Genomic DNA, 18,855 nt, shown 5'->3' with positions numbered 1-18,855 from the left:
GCGCGTGCGACGATTAACATAAAAGTCACTGAATAGCGATTCTAATCATGCGTCTAACATTATGCATGGTATACAATGGTGCACCGATTGCAGTGACACTGAACCGAATGCATTGTGTATGATGCGTCGCGAGTGAGCAGCGAATGTGTTAACACTCGCGTCAGCGATATAATACCGCATTGACTATAAGGACGGTTTCTTAACTCCGCGGATATTCTTCTTATCGGGAATACAATTCGAAAATATGCATTTTCATGCGTGCGAACTGGAACGTGGCGCGGTATCGAGCACAGCGAAATGTAAATTATAATTATATTCGAGATTCATTTTAATTCGAACGCGTTGAAATTACTGACAGAAACGGTGACTTGCTGTTTATAATTGTCTTCGTAAATTACAATAAGAAAATGTTATTTCGTATACAGTAATGTGTTCCTAATTGACGCTCAGATTGTCCGCAAAAATGGACAATTTGGGGAGAGGAGGTACGATTGTTCGAGCCTCGCGACTCGTTTTTATAGTTACCGATTGTCAACAACTATAAAAACGAGCCGCAAGACTCGACTAAATCGTACCCCCTCTTCCCAAATTGTCCATTTCTGTGGACAATCTGAGCGTCAATTAGAGAGACATTACTGCACATGGCAAGCACAGTAATTTCTCCCCAATTCGTCCTCAGATTGGACAACTTGGGAAGAGGAGGTACGATTATTCGAGCCTTGCGGTTTGTTTTTGAATTGTTTTGAATTTGGAATTTGTTTTGAATTGTCAATAATTATAAAAACGAGGTGCAAGGCTCGGATAATCGTATCACCTCTTCCTAAATTGTCCGTTCTTGTTTATAAACTGAGAGACAATTGGAGAAAAATTTGATTAAATTCTCTGTAATAATAATCTCTGTACTAAAAGTCTCGTTAATTCGCACGAATAATTAACGGACGCACGATTCTCGCAGCCAAATATTATATGATCGATCAACTTCAACTCAGCTTCTTCCTTCTATTTCTATTTTAATCGTGTTCGTTAATAATAATAATCCTTCGGTAAAAAAATTCTACGATTCCGGAAATCTGCGTATTGTAATTCGTGGAATTATTTTGCATCTAATTGGAGATTTTTATGAGCTATAAATTCCTGATAGAGATCGGTGGGCTCTTAATGGACGACGAAAGTCGTCATTCTCACGACACACGAACGTGCATAAATCTGACATTAAAGTGATAATTAGACTGCGGGTTTTTATGCATCAATGGCACGTGTGCAGATTTTTTGAATGGTTCTGACAGAATTTTTGTTTTCTTTCCTTTAGTTTAAAATGAAAATGAGAATTTACATAATAATTCGCAGTCCCCAGGTCCATCGCGTCGAATATTTTTGATAGTATAATGAAATGTAAAAAGTAATTTAGCAGTCTCTAGAAGCAAACGTGGCCACTCTTGATCCAAGCAACAATTCGACAACTGTAAGTGTTTCTATTAATGTCAAGTTAATTTCGTCGCGTATTCGGTCACTTGCTTTCGTTAAGCAGCAGGATGATCAACATAACGATTGGTCACCGGACTTCACCGGGTCATAGTTTAATTATCAGAACACGGCGCATTGTGATAGCAGCTCACCTGACTATCTACCTCGCCAATCGCATTGTACGCATTGATTATTCATTCGATTGCAAACGAGGCGTGAGCTTGACAACTTTATTCGATACGCGCCAATTAATCTGAATCGCCGAATCGAACGCTGGCCAAAAGTCAGCATCAATAATCGGCGCGATCGTATTAATCATTCTTGTACCTACGAATTCTTTCCTGGTTGCGAAATCGGCGTCCGTGAACAACTTCGACTGGTATTGCGATTGATAATGAACGAAGTGAAGCAGGCGAATGGCTTTTGTCCAAGGATTCCTTTTCGACGAAAATGAGAGAAAAATTATATAAAATTGTGAAGACATTATAGAGAAAAACCCTCGTCACTGCAAGAATTTTATGAAGTAGCAGCATTGCCAAGTTGCAGTGATGAGGGTTAAAAATGATAACAATTAACCCTTTGCACTCGAAGCCATTTTAATTGTAAATCTAAATTAACTTTTCTGGCTTATAGTATTTCCATTTTATAATAATAAAGTTCATTTTATGCATACGAAATTGAGTCTTGTGGCTCGTACAACAGTTAGACTTTTAACAATCTTTTATATCTAAGCTTTGATAATGTAAAAATTATTTTGGCACGTTGTGTAACAATTTTAGCGGTGCGTCAGAGTCACCACTCGAGTGCAAAGGGTTAAGAACAGTGACTGTTTCCTAGGTGTCCCATAATTTTGCCCACCAGCGTGGCTATTTTTCTATCAGTCTGTGAACGTTCCCGTTGAACCGCGGGATCGAGCGATTGTTTAAACGCTTGTCATGTATCGCGGTCTCCACGTGGAAAACAGGTCATTAGGAAGGCTTAACATTCGCGCGACGGAACAAAGAGCTAATGAGTCCGCACCTATTTAATCCACTTTTGCGGTTTCTCACGAGACTTCGGCTCGTTATGATCAATGACCGGCTGCTCGCGACTCACACTTCTACGTATGTATGTATAATTAACGAGTGACGCGAACGGTGTTGTCGCGCGAGCGTGGATTTACATTTTCCAGCAGATTTTCCTGAATAGCTGCACGCGACTTTTCCGGCTAGCACGATCAGTTTCAGACACGAGATACACATTGTAACGAGCTTGCTTTTCTCCACGCCGGTGAAACGATGCGTTGTAGTTGTCGGCCTTTTCCTTTCTCCCGTTGCGATCAAGTTGTGTTAAGAAAGCTTAGAATACTTAATGCATTGGACTGATTCTAGCTGTCAATCGCGTATTAACGCGATGATAAATGGCAGTACACGAACGAGAATTGGAATAATGTTCGTGTTTCTTGCGTGCCGGTATAATTATAAACTCGAGGAACGGATTTATGGAGCGATTAAAGAGACATGGACAGACAGGAAGTTGGAAAATGTGGTTTCTGTGAATGTGTGGTCTGAAATTGACAAACTTTTCTTGGTCATCCTAGAAAATGAAGATTACGTTCTTTAGCGATTCTTATAATTTCGTTTTTATTACACTATGAAATTAATAATAGGAAGTCGGCGAATGTGTATTCAGTTTTTAATTTGCAATGCGAGAAATTTATTGTCAAACTTCTCTGTTGATGGGGTAATATTTTATTTGTATATTGTCTGTTGATAAATATATTCTTCTCTATTTGCAACACTTGGGTGCTAGATACGGTTTAATGATTTTCATCTGTCCACTGTTTTAAATTGGACTTATTCATTTTTGCTATAAATGAAAATTAACTTAAAATTAATTGAAATAAAATATTACATTATAAAATCCGCAGTTTAATGATCGGTAACAGAAAAGTTTCATTTTTGCAAATTAAAAGGAAAAAAATGCTCTGTTCGAGGATTACTTATTCCTAAAATTAGCCTACGGACACGAATAGATAGTTTGCCTAGAGTAACGTTAATATTTGCAATGCTTGCGAACAAATAGTACGTACTCGCGAAATTACAGTTTTCCGAGAACTGTTCAATGTTACGAAAAAAGTGGGAAAAATCATTCTTGATTTCCGAAGTAGCTAAACACATTGTTAGGGAAGCCCCGACGATGTTCGTAGCTACAAATGAATCATCAGCAGATATAGTTACAAGGCTGTCATTAAACATCTGGACGTCGACGAATCTTAACACCGCGTATAGGGTGAAGAACCTTGGTGACGCACTTCGCAACATCTTAGGAAATGCAACGAAACTAGGAACAAAAAACTTGCAATCTAAATACGGCGCGGAAGTGCTAGTTACTTTGTTGTCAAAATCCTTCGTTTATATTAATCGATATTTCAGGAATATTCTCTACGTTTTAGCAAGATTTAAACCGTTTCCATGGTGTTCACCGTACCATTCATCAAAAAGTGCATAAACCGAAAATTTTCTGTTTAGTTTGACCAACACAAATGAGAACACAGAAGACGAAAGTCGATTTCTAAATTTTGTCGTTCCATTTCAAAACTAAACATCGCGAAGAGAAGATTTTAATTTAAGTTCTTCAAATTCTTTAAATGGCGCCAAATGCTTCAAACCTACGAAAGTTCATTAATTTCGAGAATTAATTGATAAAATTTTGTAAAAGTCTGTTTCTTTGGGAAAACGTATAGTCCGCGTAAAAAGTATTTGTGCACCGAATTTCAGATTATTGACGAATTCTCGATAGTCGAACTGTCGTTTGAACTATATAAATCGTTTAACGTTATTATGAACTACAATTTTGTTTGCAATCTTTGTAACTTATAACAACGTTAATCGATTTTGATCAAATTTTCGGTATGCATATAACTTACCGAGATCTTCACTTCCGATAAAAAAAATTGCGGAAACATCATTTTCACTTTTTGTATCATCCCAACCAATTGCAACTTTTGAAAATAAATTTTTAATCGTTGTCTACTAAACTAATTTCTCTAGCGTCTTACAAAAATTTAGATCTCCTGGCCTAAATATCAAAAAATTATTCCGTATTGAAACGTGTACGAAAACTTTTTCGATCCGTTACAAGTATTGACGCCCAGATTACGCACAAAAATGGACAATTTGGGAAGAGGAGACACGATTATTCGAGCCTCGCGGTTTATTCTTATAGTTATAAATTGTCCACAATTATAAAAACTAGCCGCAAGGCTCGAATAATCGGATCATCTCCACTTCCCAAATTACCCAATTTAGTGGACAATCGGAGCGTCAGTAAGGGAGACATTACTGTACAGATTAATTGTTTCGGCATACCGCATCGGAATGATCGCTCTGCGGAAGACGGAAACAACAGGAACGACATTTCGCATCGTTCAAAGAGGAAACCTACAATCGCTCTGTCTCGAGTTTTTCTGCGAGCGACAGAACAAAACGTTTCCACGCACTCCCATGGCATTGTTCGGAACATTTTCCCTCAATGTCGACAACGTTCGTCTGATGAAACCTTTAACGGCATGTCATCACGGTCTCGAGACAAACAACTCAGAATTTCTTGACTCGGCGACGAAAACGACTTTCGCGTCGCGCGCGTTTCGTTCGTCGAATTCCTTTTCTGTTTTCCACCCGCTGTAGACGAGCCGATCGTAACAGGCCGCGGCGGAATAATGGCCCGAAAGATTCGGTCTCCGGGAATTCCTGATTAGTTGTAACTCCCGATAAAAACCCAGATCGTGGCGTAAGACTTTTAATGATTCACTTATCGAGGGCCGCGATTTATTCGCGATTAATGAAGTTGTCCGGACTTCCTAAGCGGATCGAGTGCCGTGGAAACGCGAACTCAAGGACAGTTTTCCCATCGATTATGTATGCACTGTTTCAGGAAACTAGTTGTATATCTAATAATTTCGCTTCGTGGTAACAGTGTTACATTGATTTCTAATACTGTAAACAACTACCGAGAAGCTACGCGGAAAAACTTGCGAAACGAGTTAATTGCGCTTAATTAAGCCCATGCGGTACGATTTCTTTCGCGGCTATTCTTTTGCACATCGATTGTCGCCAATAAATTCCTATAGGAAAAACATAAATTTAATGCTTGTTCTATGTCAACGTTACTTTAGTGCTCGAATATTGACAATCGAAGAGTAACATTTCATTTTGTTGGTATATACAACGATACTCACACACATACACACACACATGTCTACAGGGGCAATAAATAAAGGTACAACCCCGAGCTTCATAAATGCAGGTACAAGCCCGACCTTCTGAAGGAATAATATAAAAGGACTGCACGTTCCAGTGCGATAAGCTACTTCCCATAGAACTACAGAGGCGTTCGTCAGCCCAGAAGACGATCTGTCAGACAGTATCTCCGCAACTTCACATACAGTCACTCTTCTTCACACAAAGTACATTTTATATCCGCTAGATGCTTTATTAAACACTGTATCATATTTGTATTGCATTATTAGTAAATAAACAATTAGCAAATTCCAACACATTTTGTAAACGGTCCGACACTATATTGTAGTACGAAGCGTTCAACTCTATCGTTCTGAACGGTGACATTCGAGAACAAGGATCGCGAACGATCTTAATGAACGACGCGCCGAGGCCAAGATTCAAACAGTATTTTACTTAATTCGAAAATGATTTATTTGAATGTTTATAATTGAACTTTATAATTCGGGCGACACACACAATGATAAAACATTTCGTTCCCAAAACTCGGTTGAAAGGTCGATTTGATATAACATTTTTCCATTAATTTGTACACTGTGATAGGAATTCTGCAAAATTTTTTACAGAATTAAAAAATATACTGAATTGATAGTATTCAAATTAAAATGGCGCACAACGATATTTATATTTATTATATTTATTTATATTTATATGAACAGCAGACGTACTTTAATATCCGTTGTTTCTATAAATACCGGCTTGACTTTTTAGAAATACAGTAATGTCTCTCTAATTGACGCCAAAATTGTGCACAAAAGTGGACAATTTGGGAAGAGGAGATACGATTGTTCGTGCCTTGCAGCTCGTTTTTATAGTTGTTGACAATCGGTAACTATAAAAAACGAGCCACAGGGCTCGAACAATCATATCTCCTCTTCCAAAATTTGTTCATTTTTGTGGACAATCTGAGCGTCAATTAGAGAGACATTACTGTATATCGAAAGAACAAACTCATGGCACAAAAATGTCTAATTGTGACGTATACATACAGGGTGTCCCAAAAATGTCTCGCAATCCGGAAACGGCGGGTTCCTCGGATCATTAGAAGAAGCTTTTTCCTTTACAAAAATTTTCTCCGAGGCACCGTTAACGAGTTATTAACGAAAAACAGTGACCAATGTGAGGCGAGCTCGGCTGGCGCGAGGCAACCGAGCCAATCAGCGGAACTGGGATTCGACCGCTTGACCGCTGGCGCCGTTGGCTCGGCCGCCTCGCGCCAGCTGAGCTGGGATTCGACCGCTCGACCGCTGGCGCCGTTGGCTCGGCCGCCTCGCGCCAGTTGTGCTCGCCTCTCATTGGCCACTGTTTTTCGCTAATAACTCGTTAATGGTGCCTCGGAGAAAATTTTTGTAAAGGAAAAAGTTGCTTCAAATGACCCGAGGAGCCCGCCACTTTCGGATTGCGAGACATTTTTGGGACGCCCTGTATAACGGTTTGCATAAAGAACACTTCTAAATAAAAGAAAAGGGCTCGCTTCCGTTTGTCACGAAGAGGCGAACATGGTTTGTCTTCAAGCGACAGATTGAATACAAAAGCGTTTATATGGCCGATATATTAATTTTCGTAGAGGGCAACGAGTCTGCACGCGCGCACGTGTGTTGTGTGTGTGTTCATACGCGCGAAAGGAAGTCGCAAATGTTGTGCGGAACGCGGGCCGTCGCGCGCGTCATTTTATGATTGCTCCGGTCCTCTATGGTTTGTTCGTCAATTAACATTGGAGACGCGTCCCTCGGTCTATCTCGGATTCAATTAAATTTGTGTACATGTCATTACGGCAGCGCGTGCTGCTGGCTTGTTAAAGGTCTGACGATACCCCCGGATACAGACGCGCGAAATACGCGACTTCACGCGTAAGACTGCGTCCAATTAGGATGATAATCGGGAGAGGAAGCAATTAACGGGATGCGTAGACGACGACGACGATCGTACCCGATCGCAGTTGACGAAGTGGCTGCCACGGTTTCTGAATTTACGCGCTGTTTCAGCGGAGTCGGAAAAAATTATACGAATAAAAGCTTGGCACAAATCGTTGATAAAAATTGAACGAAATAATGGCAGCCTCTGATGGATATATGAATTAGTAATGGGACCCTCGAAACCTCGAAAGTCAATATTTCTGCGATTCGAAACTCTTGAAACCCAGGTAAACAATAATTTGCGTAAAATAACTTATGAGAATATTGTAACCATGCGAATTTATTTTTATTTAACTTATAATGATGCAGCTGAATTTACGTTTGGACATTTAAACATGTTTTAATCGATACGATTTCATCAATCCGTTACAATCGTTTGTATCGTGGACTGAATTAAATTATTACTACATTTAATTGTATCTAATTATATTCAATAGATAATTTGATTCTCTGAAAAGAACTTGTCAAGATTTTAGTATCAGAATATAATATAATATAATAATATTAGATTGTAGTTTAGAGATAGGTGGATCCTTAGAAAACAAAGGAAGGAGAAGAGTAAGCATTCCGAGTTTCGAGACTTCGCAAAGTTTAGGTTTCGAGTTTCGCGAATCTAAAAATCAGGAATAGAAATTAATAGGAATGTCTCTAATAGGAATGTGGTACACGTGTGGAACAATATTTATACATAGTAAAAAGTCTAAAAAAAACTGGTTTGGAGTGCTCAATCTCGAAGGAGACAGCTTATAGGGTTCAAAGACACGTAGCTTGGATCTATGTGATTCTTGATCAGTCGAGTTCTCAAGGTCCACTGGCTGACTCATCGTTGAATCTTTTCGATGACGCACGTGTCTTTAAATTCGAGTTGGGCGAACGAAGCGCGATAATTGTTGTAACCCTTTGCACCCGGGTGTCAAAGATATACGTATCAAAAGCAGCATTTCTTTTTAACTATTATTTCCTTTTTCCTATTATAAGGTAATCGTGTAAAATACATAAATGAAAACACAATATCTTGTATTTATTAATACAAAATTACGCAGCAGTATAATAATTTTTATTTCAATTCGACTTTGCATAGCAAAATCGTTTATAAAAAAAGATCATCTAACTGCTAAGGGTTCAAAGATGCTACACTAAAATTTTGTATAAAAATGTTTAAATAATTTTCGGGTAATTATTCGGAATAAATTTTGTATAAAAAATGATTAGATGTAATTGTTTCTGTTTGAGAGGTCAGAGTTGTACAATAAATAGAGCACTGAACCCAGGACACTATCTTACGAGACACCAGATCTTATCGCATGTAGGTCGGCGTGTTCTGCTCGGTGTTCAAAGCGATGTCCATTACTTAAGTAGGACTGCAATAAAGTTTGTCGACGGTAATCAGTTTTTTTGAATCATTAGCAGCGCGAATAGACCCGGCCTAACATGTACAAGTGTCACTAGTGGAGGATCGTCGTCGTCCCGTCTGACTTCCTAGAATGTTTTTATTACACCTGTTACATAAAACGCTTAATAACACGCATGACGGCATATATTGCATCTTATACCTAATCGTTATTATACAATCCCGCGTTGAACTCTCGTGAATGCGTTGCCATTGCTTGTAATCTCTCCCGCGATACTTTCCTCGATCCACGTAACCGACTCGCCTGGAAATTCACATGTGCTATAATTCAACGTAACTCGGTATTAGACCACGATCGCGTATATCTATAATAGCATCGATCTTTCCTCTGTTCCAACAGTGATCCACAATTACCGTGCTCGTCATATTCATTCTCTCCGACTCTCGCGTTCTGTTACGCAACGTCGCCGCTGTCTCGTTTAACCCTTGCATGGATAACCAAGCAATATTTCATTTTCTTCAACGATCTTTTATCGCCTTGCGAGAACGTCGCAGAACCGCTTCCGGATCCCCATTCATTCGAATTAGCAACGAGCAACGCTGAATAAAAATGTATTCTACTTAGGACGGTGCGAACCTTAATTGCGGTTTTTATGCGAGACAAGGAGAAATCCTTGTAAGTAAAATGTCTTGTCCCGTGGTTGAATTAGGAAGAATGCGGCGCACGGAAGTATTAGGTCTACCAGAGAGTTCTGTCCGTTTTTGAATTGAAATATAACACAATTTTCATACATTTAATAATATTTATCGTAGAATATACTTTCCATCGTTACTTATGACTTCTTGCCAGCGTGATGGCAACTTGTAAATGCCATTTTTAAAAAATGATTTATTTTTAGAGGCGAAGAACTCAACTAGTGCTTGGTTGACATCAGCTTCAGTTTTGAATTTTTTTTCCTGTAAAAAGTTTTGCAATGAGAGAAACGAGTGATAATCAGAGGGTGCTAGGTCTGGGGAGTATGGTGGATGCGACAGAATTTCCCAGCCTGGCTCTGCGATTTTCTGACGAGTCGCCAAAGCAGCATGTGGTCAGGCATTATCATCGGTAGCCATGTTTTCACGATCGCGTCTCGCTTAATAATGACATGAGACATCTTTGTTTCAGTTTATTTAGGAGAGTACATGTGTGTAAATGCAATGATAAAGAGTGATAGTCGTATATGTCTCAAATCAACATGTGCATATGGATTGAAACTCGAAGTGACATTATCGGACAGAACTTTCCGGTAGACCTAATACATTATAGTCGAAATCGTACGCGAAGTCTGAATAAACCCAATCTCGTCATTGTTACGAGAGAACATATACAGTGACTCGCATTAATATTCGGTCACGATATTATTAGAAGAATTATTATTATAATTCTTAATTTATTATTTAATTTGTAATTATTATCGCTCCTTTTTATTGTTTATGATAGCATTGTTGAATCAATTTGTTTGTCACAATCTTGTTTATCGTTTATTAAATGCAATGAGAAAGAGAGATAGTCATATATGTCTCAAATCAACATGTGCATATGGATTGAAACTTGAAGTGACACTATCGAACAGAACTTTCCGGTAGACCTAATAGATATCGAAAGGAGAAAAGGAACAGAGGTTAAGTGAATCATTTTTTTAATGATGAATAAGTGTTACTGTCAAAGGGCCACTAGTGTTCACATTTTCTTATCAACAAGAAGTCTGTACAGATCGTACTAAATTGCGAATGTGTTGGAGCAAATCTTTCAAATCCCTGCCAATTGTTTCTTTAATTTAATAATCAGTCGAAGAAAACACTCGAGATGATGTTCAATTAGTATTCTCGCAGTAAAATTACTCTGGTATTTTGTCGTTGAATTTTCATAAGCTACGCGTTCGTTAATGATTCCCCGGCCAAATGTTGCAGACGGTTTCCGCCGTTTACAAGATTTATATCGATGCATAATTATTTCAACAATTTTCTCAAGCTACGCGTTCGTTTATGATTCCCCGGCCAAATGTTGCGGACGGTTTCCGCCATTTACAAGCTTTACATCGACGCATAATTATTCCAACGATTATTCTTTAAAATAACGAAATCGAATAATACTCGAGCCTGATTGAAGTTATGCCAAGCTCAGCGAATTCCGACACGTGTGGCTTGGAGCACCGCCGAGAACGGTGCCCATTATTTATTTACGAAACTCGCTCCACTTTTGGCCACGGTGAATCACGCGACTCGTTCCCGGGGTGCATGCAACCTCTTCGATTGAACATAATTAGGCCAGCTGGGGGGATTCCGAGATTGGCCGATGTTCCCGATAGGAGGATCGCGCTTCCTCCATTATCCTGACGAACGGCGTCACTTTACGTAACGTGTAACGTCTTGTATGACGTTCTCCGCAACCGAGAATCCGCGTCCACGGAAACGTCCGCGTAATGCTGTTGTATCGCCAATGGTACCTGTTGCACCTAACCTAAGCATCACGTAACAATGATTCGTTCGCAGTCGATCGTGCATGTGAACGCACTAATTGTATGTACATACATTTTTTTGTTCATGATGACGCGACGCCGTCTGACGTTCGACGCGCCGATTCTTCTGGCGATCTATGACGTGTCGCGAGTTGTTGATCCTGGTATCGACGATCTACGTTCGATCGTCGTCGGTCGATCGTCGTCGGTCGATCGTCGTTCATCGGGTGTCCGCAACAGTTTCAGTCTTCCGATTTTCCTTTATCGATCTTTTTATTTGACATAACTCGTTACTTCATCATCATTCAGATGTGTCTATTGTAGAGAGTACAGTTCGTCGATAATTCTTTGACGAAAGATTATTTATCGTCGTAAATAAAATATAGAATTGATTAAAATCCTTAGATACAGTTTATTCGATCTACTATTACGAGTAAAATATGCAGGGTACAGTTTACGTGTTACGTGAGCTGTGTGGAAATTCAATTATGCAATTTTACACGCGGACAGTGTGACCGTTTACAGTTATGTCTCTCCAATTGGCGCTAAGATTGCGCACAAAAATGGACAATTTGGGACGGGGAGATACGATTATTCGAGGCTTGCGGTGCGTTTTCATAGTTACGATTTGTCAAGAACTATAAAAACGAGCTGTAAGGCTCGAACAATCAATCGTATCTCCTCTTCCCAAATTGTCCATTTCTGTGAACAGTTTGAGCGTCAGTATGGGAGACATTACCGTATTCGGTATTTATCGATGAATTTTGCTTACTTTTGAAAGGAGGCATTAAAATCAGGTTCCGTCGTATATGTAGAATTATTTATCGTAGAATATGCGTTTCGGTGCTCTGCTTTTGCAAATTGCGCGGTCTTGATAAGTCGAATGCCTGGGGATATCGGTCCTATCTTTTCGTGCTAGCTGATAAATACGTGCTGACAAAACGACGCACCGCGTTTTAATACAGTAGGAGGCAGTAGGAATTTCTTATTTCAATGTACAATTAATTTCGCACGTGTATATTTGACGTGCTCGATCAATCACTCGCAACGAGAAGATTTAACGACATAACAATGCTTACCGAATCCTTTGTTTTTGATCTAAATACCGATTGACTGGTTGACTTTGTAATGGAACAGTAAACAAGGTTGATAGTGTGTTGGATGTATTTCTCGAACCTTGAGCACTTGTTGTCCCGATTCGAATTAGAATTATTAATGATGTTACGTATGTATTAATAATGCTAATCATTTTATGAAAGATGAAGCTTTACATTGATAAAATCATCTTTAAACAAGCGAAAACAAATACATAAACGGAATTACTTGTAAATTACTATGGAATTACGAACGGAATCGCTATGAAGCTTACAGAATATTCGAACTTCGTTTAAAAAGTAAAACGCGCGTAATCTTCCGATCGCTTAAAAATATCCTGAAAAGTGGCAAATTAAGCAGATAACACGTTCGAACTGAGGACGGTAGTTAGCCGCGCGCGCGTTAACACAATTTTCATTCGATACATTGTAATAACGATCGATCGACAAGTTCGATAAAAATAAAAAAAAACAACATTACGATCACGCCTACGACCCGACGCCGCAGTGAAACTGTCAACGTAACTCACGTGGCATTTCATGTGTTGATTCTGAGCAAACAATTCTGTCACCCATACACATTACGCGCAACGCGTAAGTCAAATCCGCCAAGAGTGCTCGTACGCTTTGGCATTTACCTAGTCTTTGCAGGAAGACTCGGCAGAATCTTACAGGAAATTCGGCGTCGTGTGCACCGATCGTAATCGGCGGAAAGAGCAAGATCGAGGATGATACACACTCGGCTGGCTGCATATCTGGTTGCGCAACAACCGGTAAGAGCCGATCAGGAAGAACAATTAGAAAGTTACGGGGGACGCGAGGCGTTCTGGCGCATAAACGCTTATGCGATCGGCTCGTCGCTCGCAAACCGTTGCGTAAACATCTGTGTACACGCGGAGGAGCATGCGCGCTTGCTACCACGTTTCTCTACTTCCAATTGACCACCACTTTGATCTTCTCTCTCTCTCTCTCTCTCTCTCTCTCTCTCTCTCTCTCTCTCCCTCGCTCTCTCTCGCTCTCTCTCTCTCTCTCTCTCGCTCTCACTCACACACCCTCTACTCTCTCTGCTCTCTCTCTCTCGCTCTCTCTGCTCTCTCCTTCGCTCTCTTTCGCACTCTTAGCTCTCTCTCTCGCTCTCTCTCGCTTTCTCTCTTTTTCGCACTCTCTGCTCTCTATCTCTCTCTATCACTCTTTTTCGCTCTCCTCGATCCCCCCTCCCCCCCTCTTTCACCAGGTGTGTTCCTCTTCGGGCCGGTTCTTTATCTCCTTCTCTTTTCGCGCCGCGATTTGCTTGAATCTCGCGCAGAGTTCGGGGAAACGGCGGGCGAACGTTCCGTTTCAACAACCACTTCTCCTCGCTTTGGCACGCGGGACACCGGTGTCCGTTCCTCTCGTCTCAGGTTATCGAAGAGTCTCGGTCCGCCGGTCGATCGGTTGCTCGGCTGGTTCGCTGTCCTCGCAACCGTGTCATGGTAATTCCGATCGGTGGTCGGCGCCTCGTGTTTTCAGTGTGCAGTGGCAACGTTCGCGAGTTCGGCGGTGTCGATGCCTCGCGCCCGACGAGATAATCGGTCTAACAATCGCGGTCAATCGCCGTATCCTCGACGCGATTCAGCTTGCCGCTTCTCGCCGGAGAAAATATCTGAGCGAGTTCGCAAGAAGTAAGTTCCGTCTCTGTTTCACTCTCTTGGACGAGCATATAGTGCCGCCATTGCTAACGGGATAGCCATGGTTCGATAAAGTGCGGCGGAGAGGACTCCGCTGTGCCTTTAGCCTCGCCGCTTTCGGCCGTAAGCTCTCTTTTAAGTTTCTCAACGAAATGGGATAGTTGTAGACGCGCCGAACGGATATACGGAAAGGGAAGTCGAGAAATGGATAACGTGGCGAACGCCGAAGATCACTTGTCGAGGGTGAGTTTTCCCACTGGCTCGTTCTATGTTCCGATTGAATGAATTGATCATGCGAGTTGCAACGTGTTCGCGCGCGGTGTTCTCGTTTGATTTGAGAATCCTGCGGTCGCCGGGGATCGAGTTACCCGATGCTATGATTTTTCTGCAGTTGTTTACGAAAATAAATCGGACTTATTGACAGAGTCGCGCGCAGGCTAATGAGCGGCACGTTGAACGAGCGGAACGTTGATTTGACATTGACAATCAAGATCTATTTAGCTCGGCAGTGTTTCAAGACTTCGCAAAAACAGGTGTTGCGTATCGTTGAAGCGTAACAACCGTCTATTTGTTACGTACGTGTTCCTCGGTGAATTGAGTTCTTGCGAACCGATTGTAGAAACGGATGGTTTTTTAGCAATTATCTGTTAGCGAACTTGTTAGTTTCGTATAGAATAGATTTTTAGCAATTATCTGTTATCGAACTTGTTAGCTTCGCGTAGATTAGACTCGTTGGAATACGAGATGTTACGCGTTTTCGGTTTAAAAAAAGACTCCGAAAAGCGTTCGAGCGTTTTTGCCATTCTGAGAACTTTGTTACGAAATTGATAATTTTAAGATTCTTAAAATTCTGGAAAAATTCATAGTCGTGCGTGCTGCTGGGAAGAATATCCTCAAATTTTTCTGTAATTTTCTCTTGAGCGGAACAAGAATCTTCGAAGAAACGAAGATCACAATTTCGCGATCTGACTTCTTTCATTGCGGTGGATTTGGAAGCTGCTAAAAAAAGGTCTTGTTTCGAAGATTTATCGAATGGTATCAAGACAGATCAATTTGATTCAGGGTTACTTACGACTACCTGGTGCTTCTGTAATATTAACTGCATAAAAGTCGCACGGCTATTAATCGCATTTTCTTTTTAGAACGGACGTTGCAATTATACGACACCAGCAAGCCGAACGCGCAGTATCGCTAATTTGTTTTCCATTACCAATGCGCAAGGACTGTTCGTTCTCTCGCATTCTCCCGCACTGTTTGTGTACAAAGCAAATGAAAAAAAAGTACATTAACACGATCGCGCTGCCTGCGTTCCGCGTGTGCTTCGACCACGATTCCGTATTTTACGTAAAGAACATCGAAGCAATTTTGTGAATATAATTATTTAAAATTGTAGCACGTAGCATGGTATTCGGAGAATTTGTAGCGTCTCCTTGACGACATTTTTGTCGTGTTTTATAAGAGGATACGATGCATTTAATGCGATAAATACGATACACAAAAATATTATTAAATATAATGCGTAAACACAGTGCGTTAGATAAAGATAGCATAGGCGAAGTAACTAACAACAATTTCGCAAGATTTCTCAGTGCAGACGTAACTTTCTCGTCCATTCAACAATTCATTTAACACCGCGAACTCTTTTCACATTGACAAAAAGGTCCGCGTTATTTACGACCGCTCGGAGAGTCGGCAAGAACCGGACGATCACTCGACCGTGAACATGACAGAATAATTAATCGTTCCGCAAATAATTAAATTCGATTCTCAAAAATGACCGATCACGAAATCGTGGGTTTCGGAAGACCGACACACACAAAAAATGTTTCGATCATATACTCTTTATCTTGTTTCTTCTCTTGAAAACTTACCAGTGTCCTGGCAGGTCGCTGTTATACCTAATTGAGCTTGTTTTTAAGTCGATATATTTAAGGGTTTGCCTCTTTTGAAAATGAAAGGAGAATTCGTGGAATACGGAGAATTCCTGGTTTCTATTTCAGAGAGATGCTTTTCTCGATTAGAACGAAGATTCGACTCGTCTTGTTCATTCGTTCGGGGCAAATCGCGCACTTCAAGTCCCGAGAAACGAACGTTCTCGGCGACTGCAACGTGAAACATGTTTTCGAAGATAACGTTTAAATACGTCAGCCTGTTTACCAGCCTGTTCTAATTGAACAATTATTCCTTTCCATTATGCCACTTTGCACTCGAAGCTATTTGAATTATACTTTAAACATATTTTCTGATCTACGCTGTTTCTATTTTATATGATTTATTGCGATTTATGCATATGAATGCCTATTGACAAGTACAAAACTTGCAATTTTAAGATTCTTTTAGATATAAACGAGTCTGATACTATTACAATTATTTTGAAAAATAGTATAACAATATTTGAGCCGTTTATTTTGAAAGCGGCATAAGTCGCTTTGTTTTTAAGTCGATATATTTAAGGGTTTGCGTTTTAACACGTTTAAAATTTTGGATGCTAACTTTCGAGAAGATTTACTTGTACTTGTTATCTCAGGATACTGATATTTTTCTCGGTATAAATAATTTCGTATAAACATTAAAAAATCGGTAAAGTGACTCTTATGCCACTTTCAAAATAAACGGCTCAATTATCGCGAGCCGCGTGTAATGCTCTTACCGGAGCGCTAATAAGAAGAGAAACCGTTCGATATCGGAAACAGAGGTGCGATGCTGCGTGAAAAATTCGGAACGCATTTTATCGCGCGAACGTTGCGATATCGCCGGTGTTTGGAAACAGCCGATTGCACAATGGCGACGAGAAACTGGTTCCTTTCGATGGAAACAAAGCCGTGTAACCGAGCTATAAAATATTTTTTACGGTGTTTCTGCGGCTAGCTTTCGATGGTTGAGCGGACGACTGTTTAAGAAAAATGAGGCAAGCCGATACCGTGGTCGAAACAAAACGTTTTGTGTACACTATTATTCGAACACCGCCTTACGCAATGTTCAGAAAGTGTTTTATTAACGCTTTTAAGTGTTTCATAGTAAGCTGTAAAGGTGTGTACGGAGTTCGTTATTGTCATATCGCGGATCTGTGCGCATCGATCGTGTCTACAAACTTTTAACCAGTTAGCTGTGGCGCCTCCATTTCAGGGCGCGCACCTATACGTGTCGCGAGAATCGAGCGACGACGAGTATACTCGTCAAACACAATGTAAGCGTCGCTGTTAAAATATTGGATCAAAAAGACGGTTTTATTTGATAAAATTAACAATTTTATTACTAATATTTACTTATTCGCCCGACGTTAACATATACCGTATACATAATAAACGAAAAACCCAGGGATAATCGAATACGTATAAAAGTTAAAAATTCAAATTGCTGCTGTAGAGAGAGTGGTATTTAGCAAAGCAAGGAACAATATATAATGGCACTTTGCACGTCGAACACCAATACCGTGATTCTTCTCTAATTTTATTTTTATAACAGTGTAAACAACTTCGTGCAGGATTGGCCTGAAAATATTCTGAACATCTTGAAATTTGAGAATATGTTATTCTTTTCCTTAACACTTTATCGTCCGGTCGTGGTTGAGGCTGCCACTCAGTAAGGACTGGCTTAGTCGCGCGCGCATTTGCTCCCAGTACCGGCTAAATTTTCGCTATTCATTGTGTTGTGCTTATTCCTTTAAAAATAATAATAAATAATAATATAATTATTATAATTATAATTCATAAGGATATGGGGAGGTCAGCTACTAACAAAACAGTAAAGAAGCGAAAACCGTCGATAGCTAAAAGTCGATTAATAGGCTATCGGTCGATAAGCATTGGCAATCGAAAAGCCGATTAATAGGCTAGCGATCGATAAACATTGGCAATCGAAAAGCCGATAAATAGGCTAGCGGTCGATAAAGTGTTAAAATTACAATTTAAATAGCCAATGGTCGCTGCTTCTTACGCGCGACGAGTATGCTCGTCGTGTCACAAAATACTGCCATTTCTCCGTGACGAGTATACTCGTCAAACACAGCTAACTGGTTAAAATAGAAGAGAACCTGTATCTTCGGCACGAGCGAAGTTTTTCCTGAACGAGCACAGTAAATTCTCTCCAATTGTTCCTCAGCTTGTAAACAAAGATGGACGACTTGGAAGCGAGGTGATACGATTGTTCGACCCTCGCGGCTTGTTTTTATAGTCGCGGACAATCGGCGAACGTAAAAACGAGCCGCGAGGCTCGAACAATCGTATCGTATCGTTCATTTATGTTTACAAAGCTGTGCGGGACAATCGGAGAGAATTTACCGTATCCCGTGAAGAGAACGAAGGCTGACAACATTCTGCGTTAGTGTTAAAAAATGTCTTTGCTGTGAAAACCAACATCAATTTCGGATGTCGTAGTTTCGGTAAGTTTATTCATCGAATTCGCACGAATCTGTTCGTCATCGACGATTTTAATACCGATGAAGGTGATGAAACTGATGATTAACGGGTGTAGTGTACGAACATTATGTCGTATAATACTTCGTATAATATGTCTATAGAACGTTGAACTGTCTATAGAACTAAAATGATTTACAAAATTATACGAAACCGTCGAGCCATTTCTG

General features: G+C 40.3%; 1 protein-coding gene across 2 annotated transcripts in view; it reads left to right on the top strand.

Annotated features, from left to right (window-relative positions):
- LOC117219036 (protein fem-1 homolog CG6966) overlaps positions 1-18,855 on the top strand; it is a 60,195-nt gene that overhangs the window by 15,764 nt on the left and 25,576 nt on the right. The window contains exon 1 of one of the 2 annotated variants that reach the window (XM_033467891.2): positions 13,986-14,513. The exons of the other annotated variant lie outside the window; for it this stretch is intronic. Within the exon in view, the coding sequence (XP_033323782.2) occupies positions 14,475-14,513 (39 nt within the window). The 5' untranslated portion in view covers positions 13,986-14,474. Of the gene's footprint in view, positions 1-13,985; positions 14,514-18,855 lie in introns of those variants that run through there. 2 annotated transcript variants of the gene reach the window in all.

Source organism: Megalopta genalis, chromosome 4 (assembly GCF_051020955.1).
Source record: "Megalopta genalis isolate 19385.01 chromosome 4, iyMegGena1_principal, whole genome shotgun sequence".
NCBI classification, from domain to species: Eukaryota; Metazoa; Arthropoda; class Insecta; order Hymenoptera; family Halictidae; genus Megalopta; species Megalopta genalis.
This window is presented reverse-complemented; position numbering and strand designations above follow the sequence as displayed.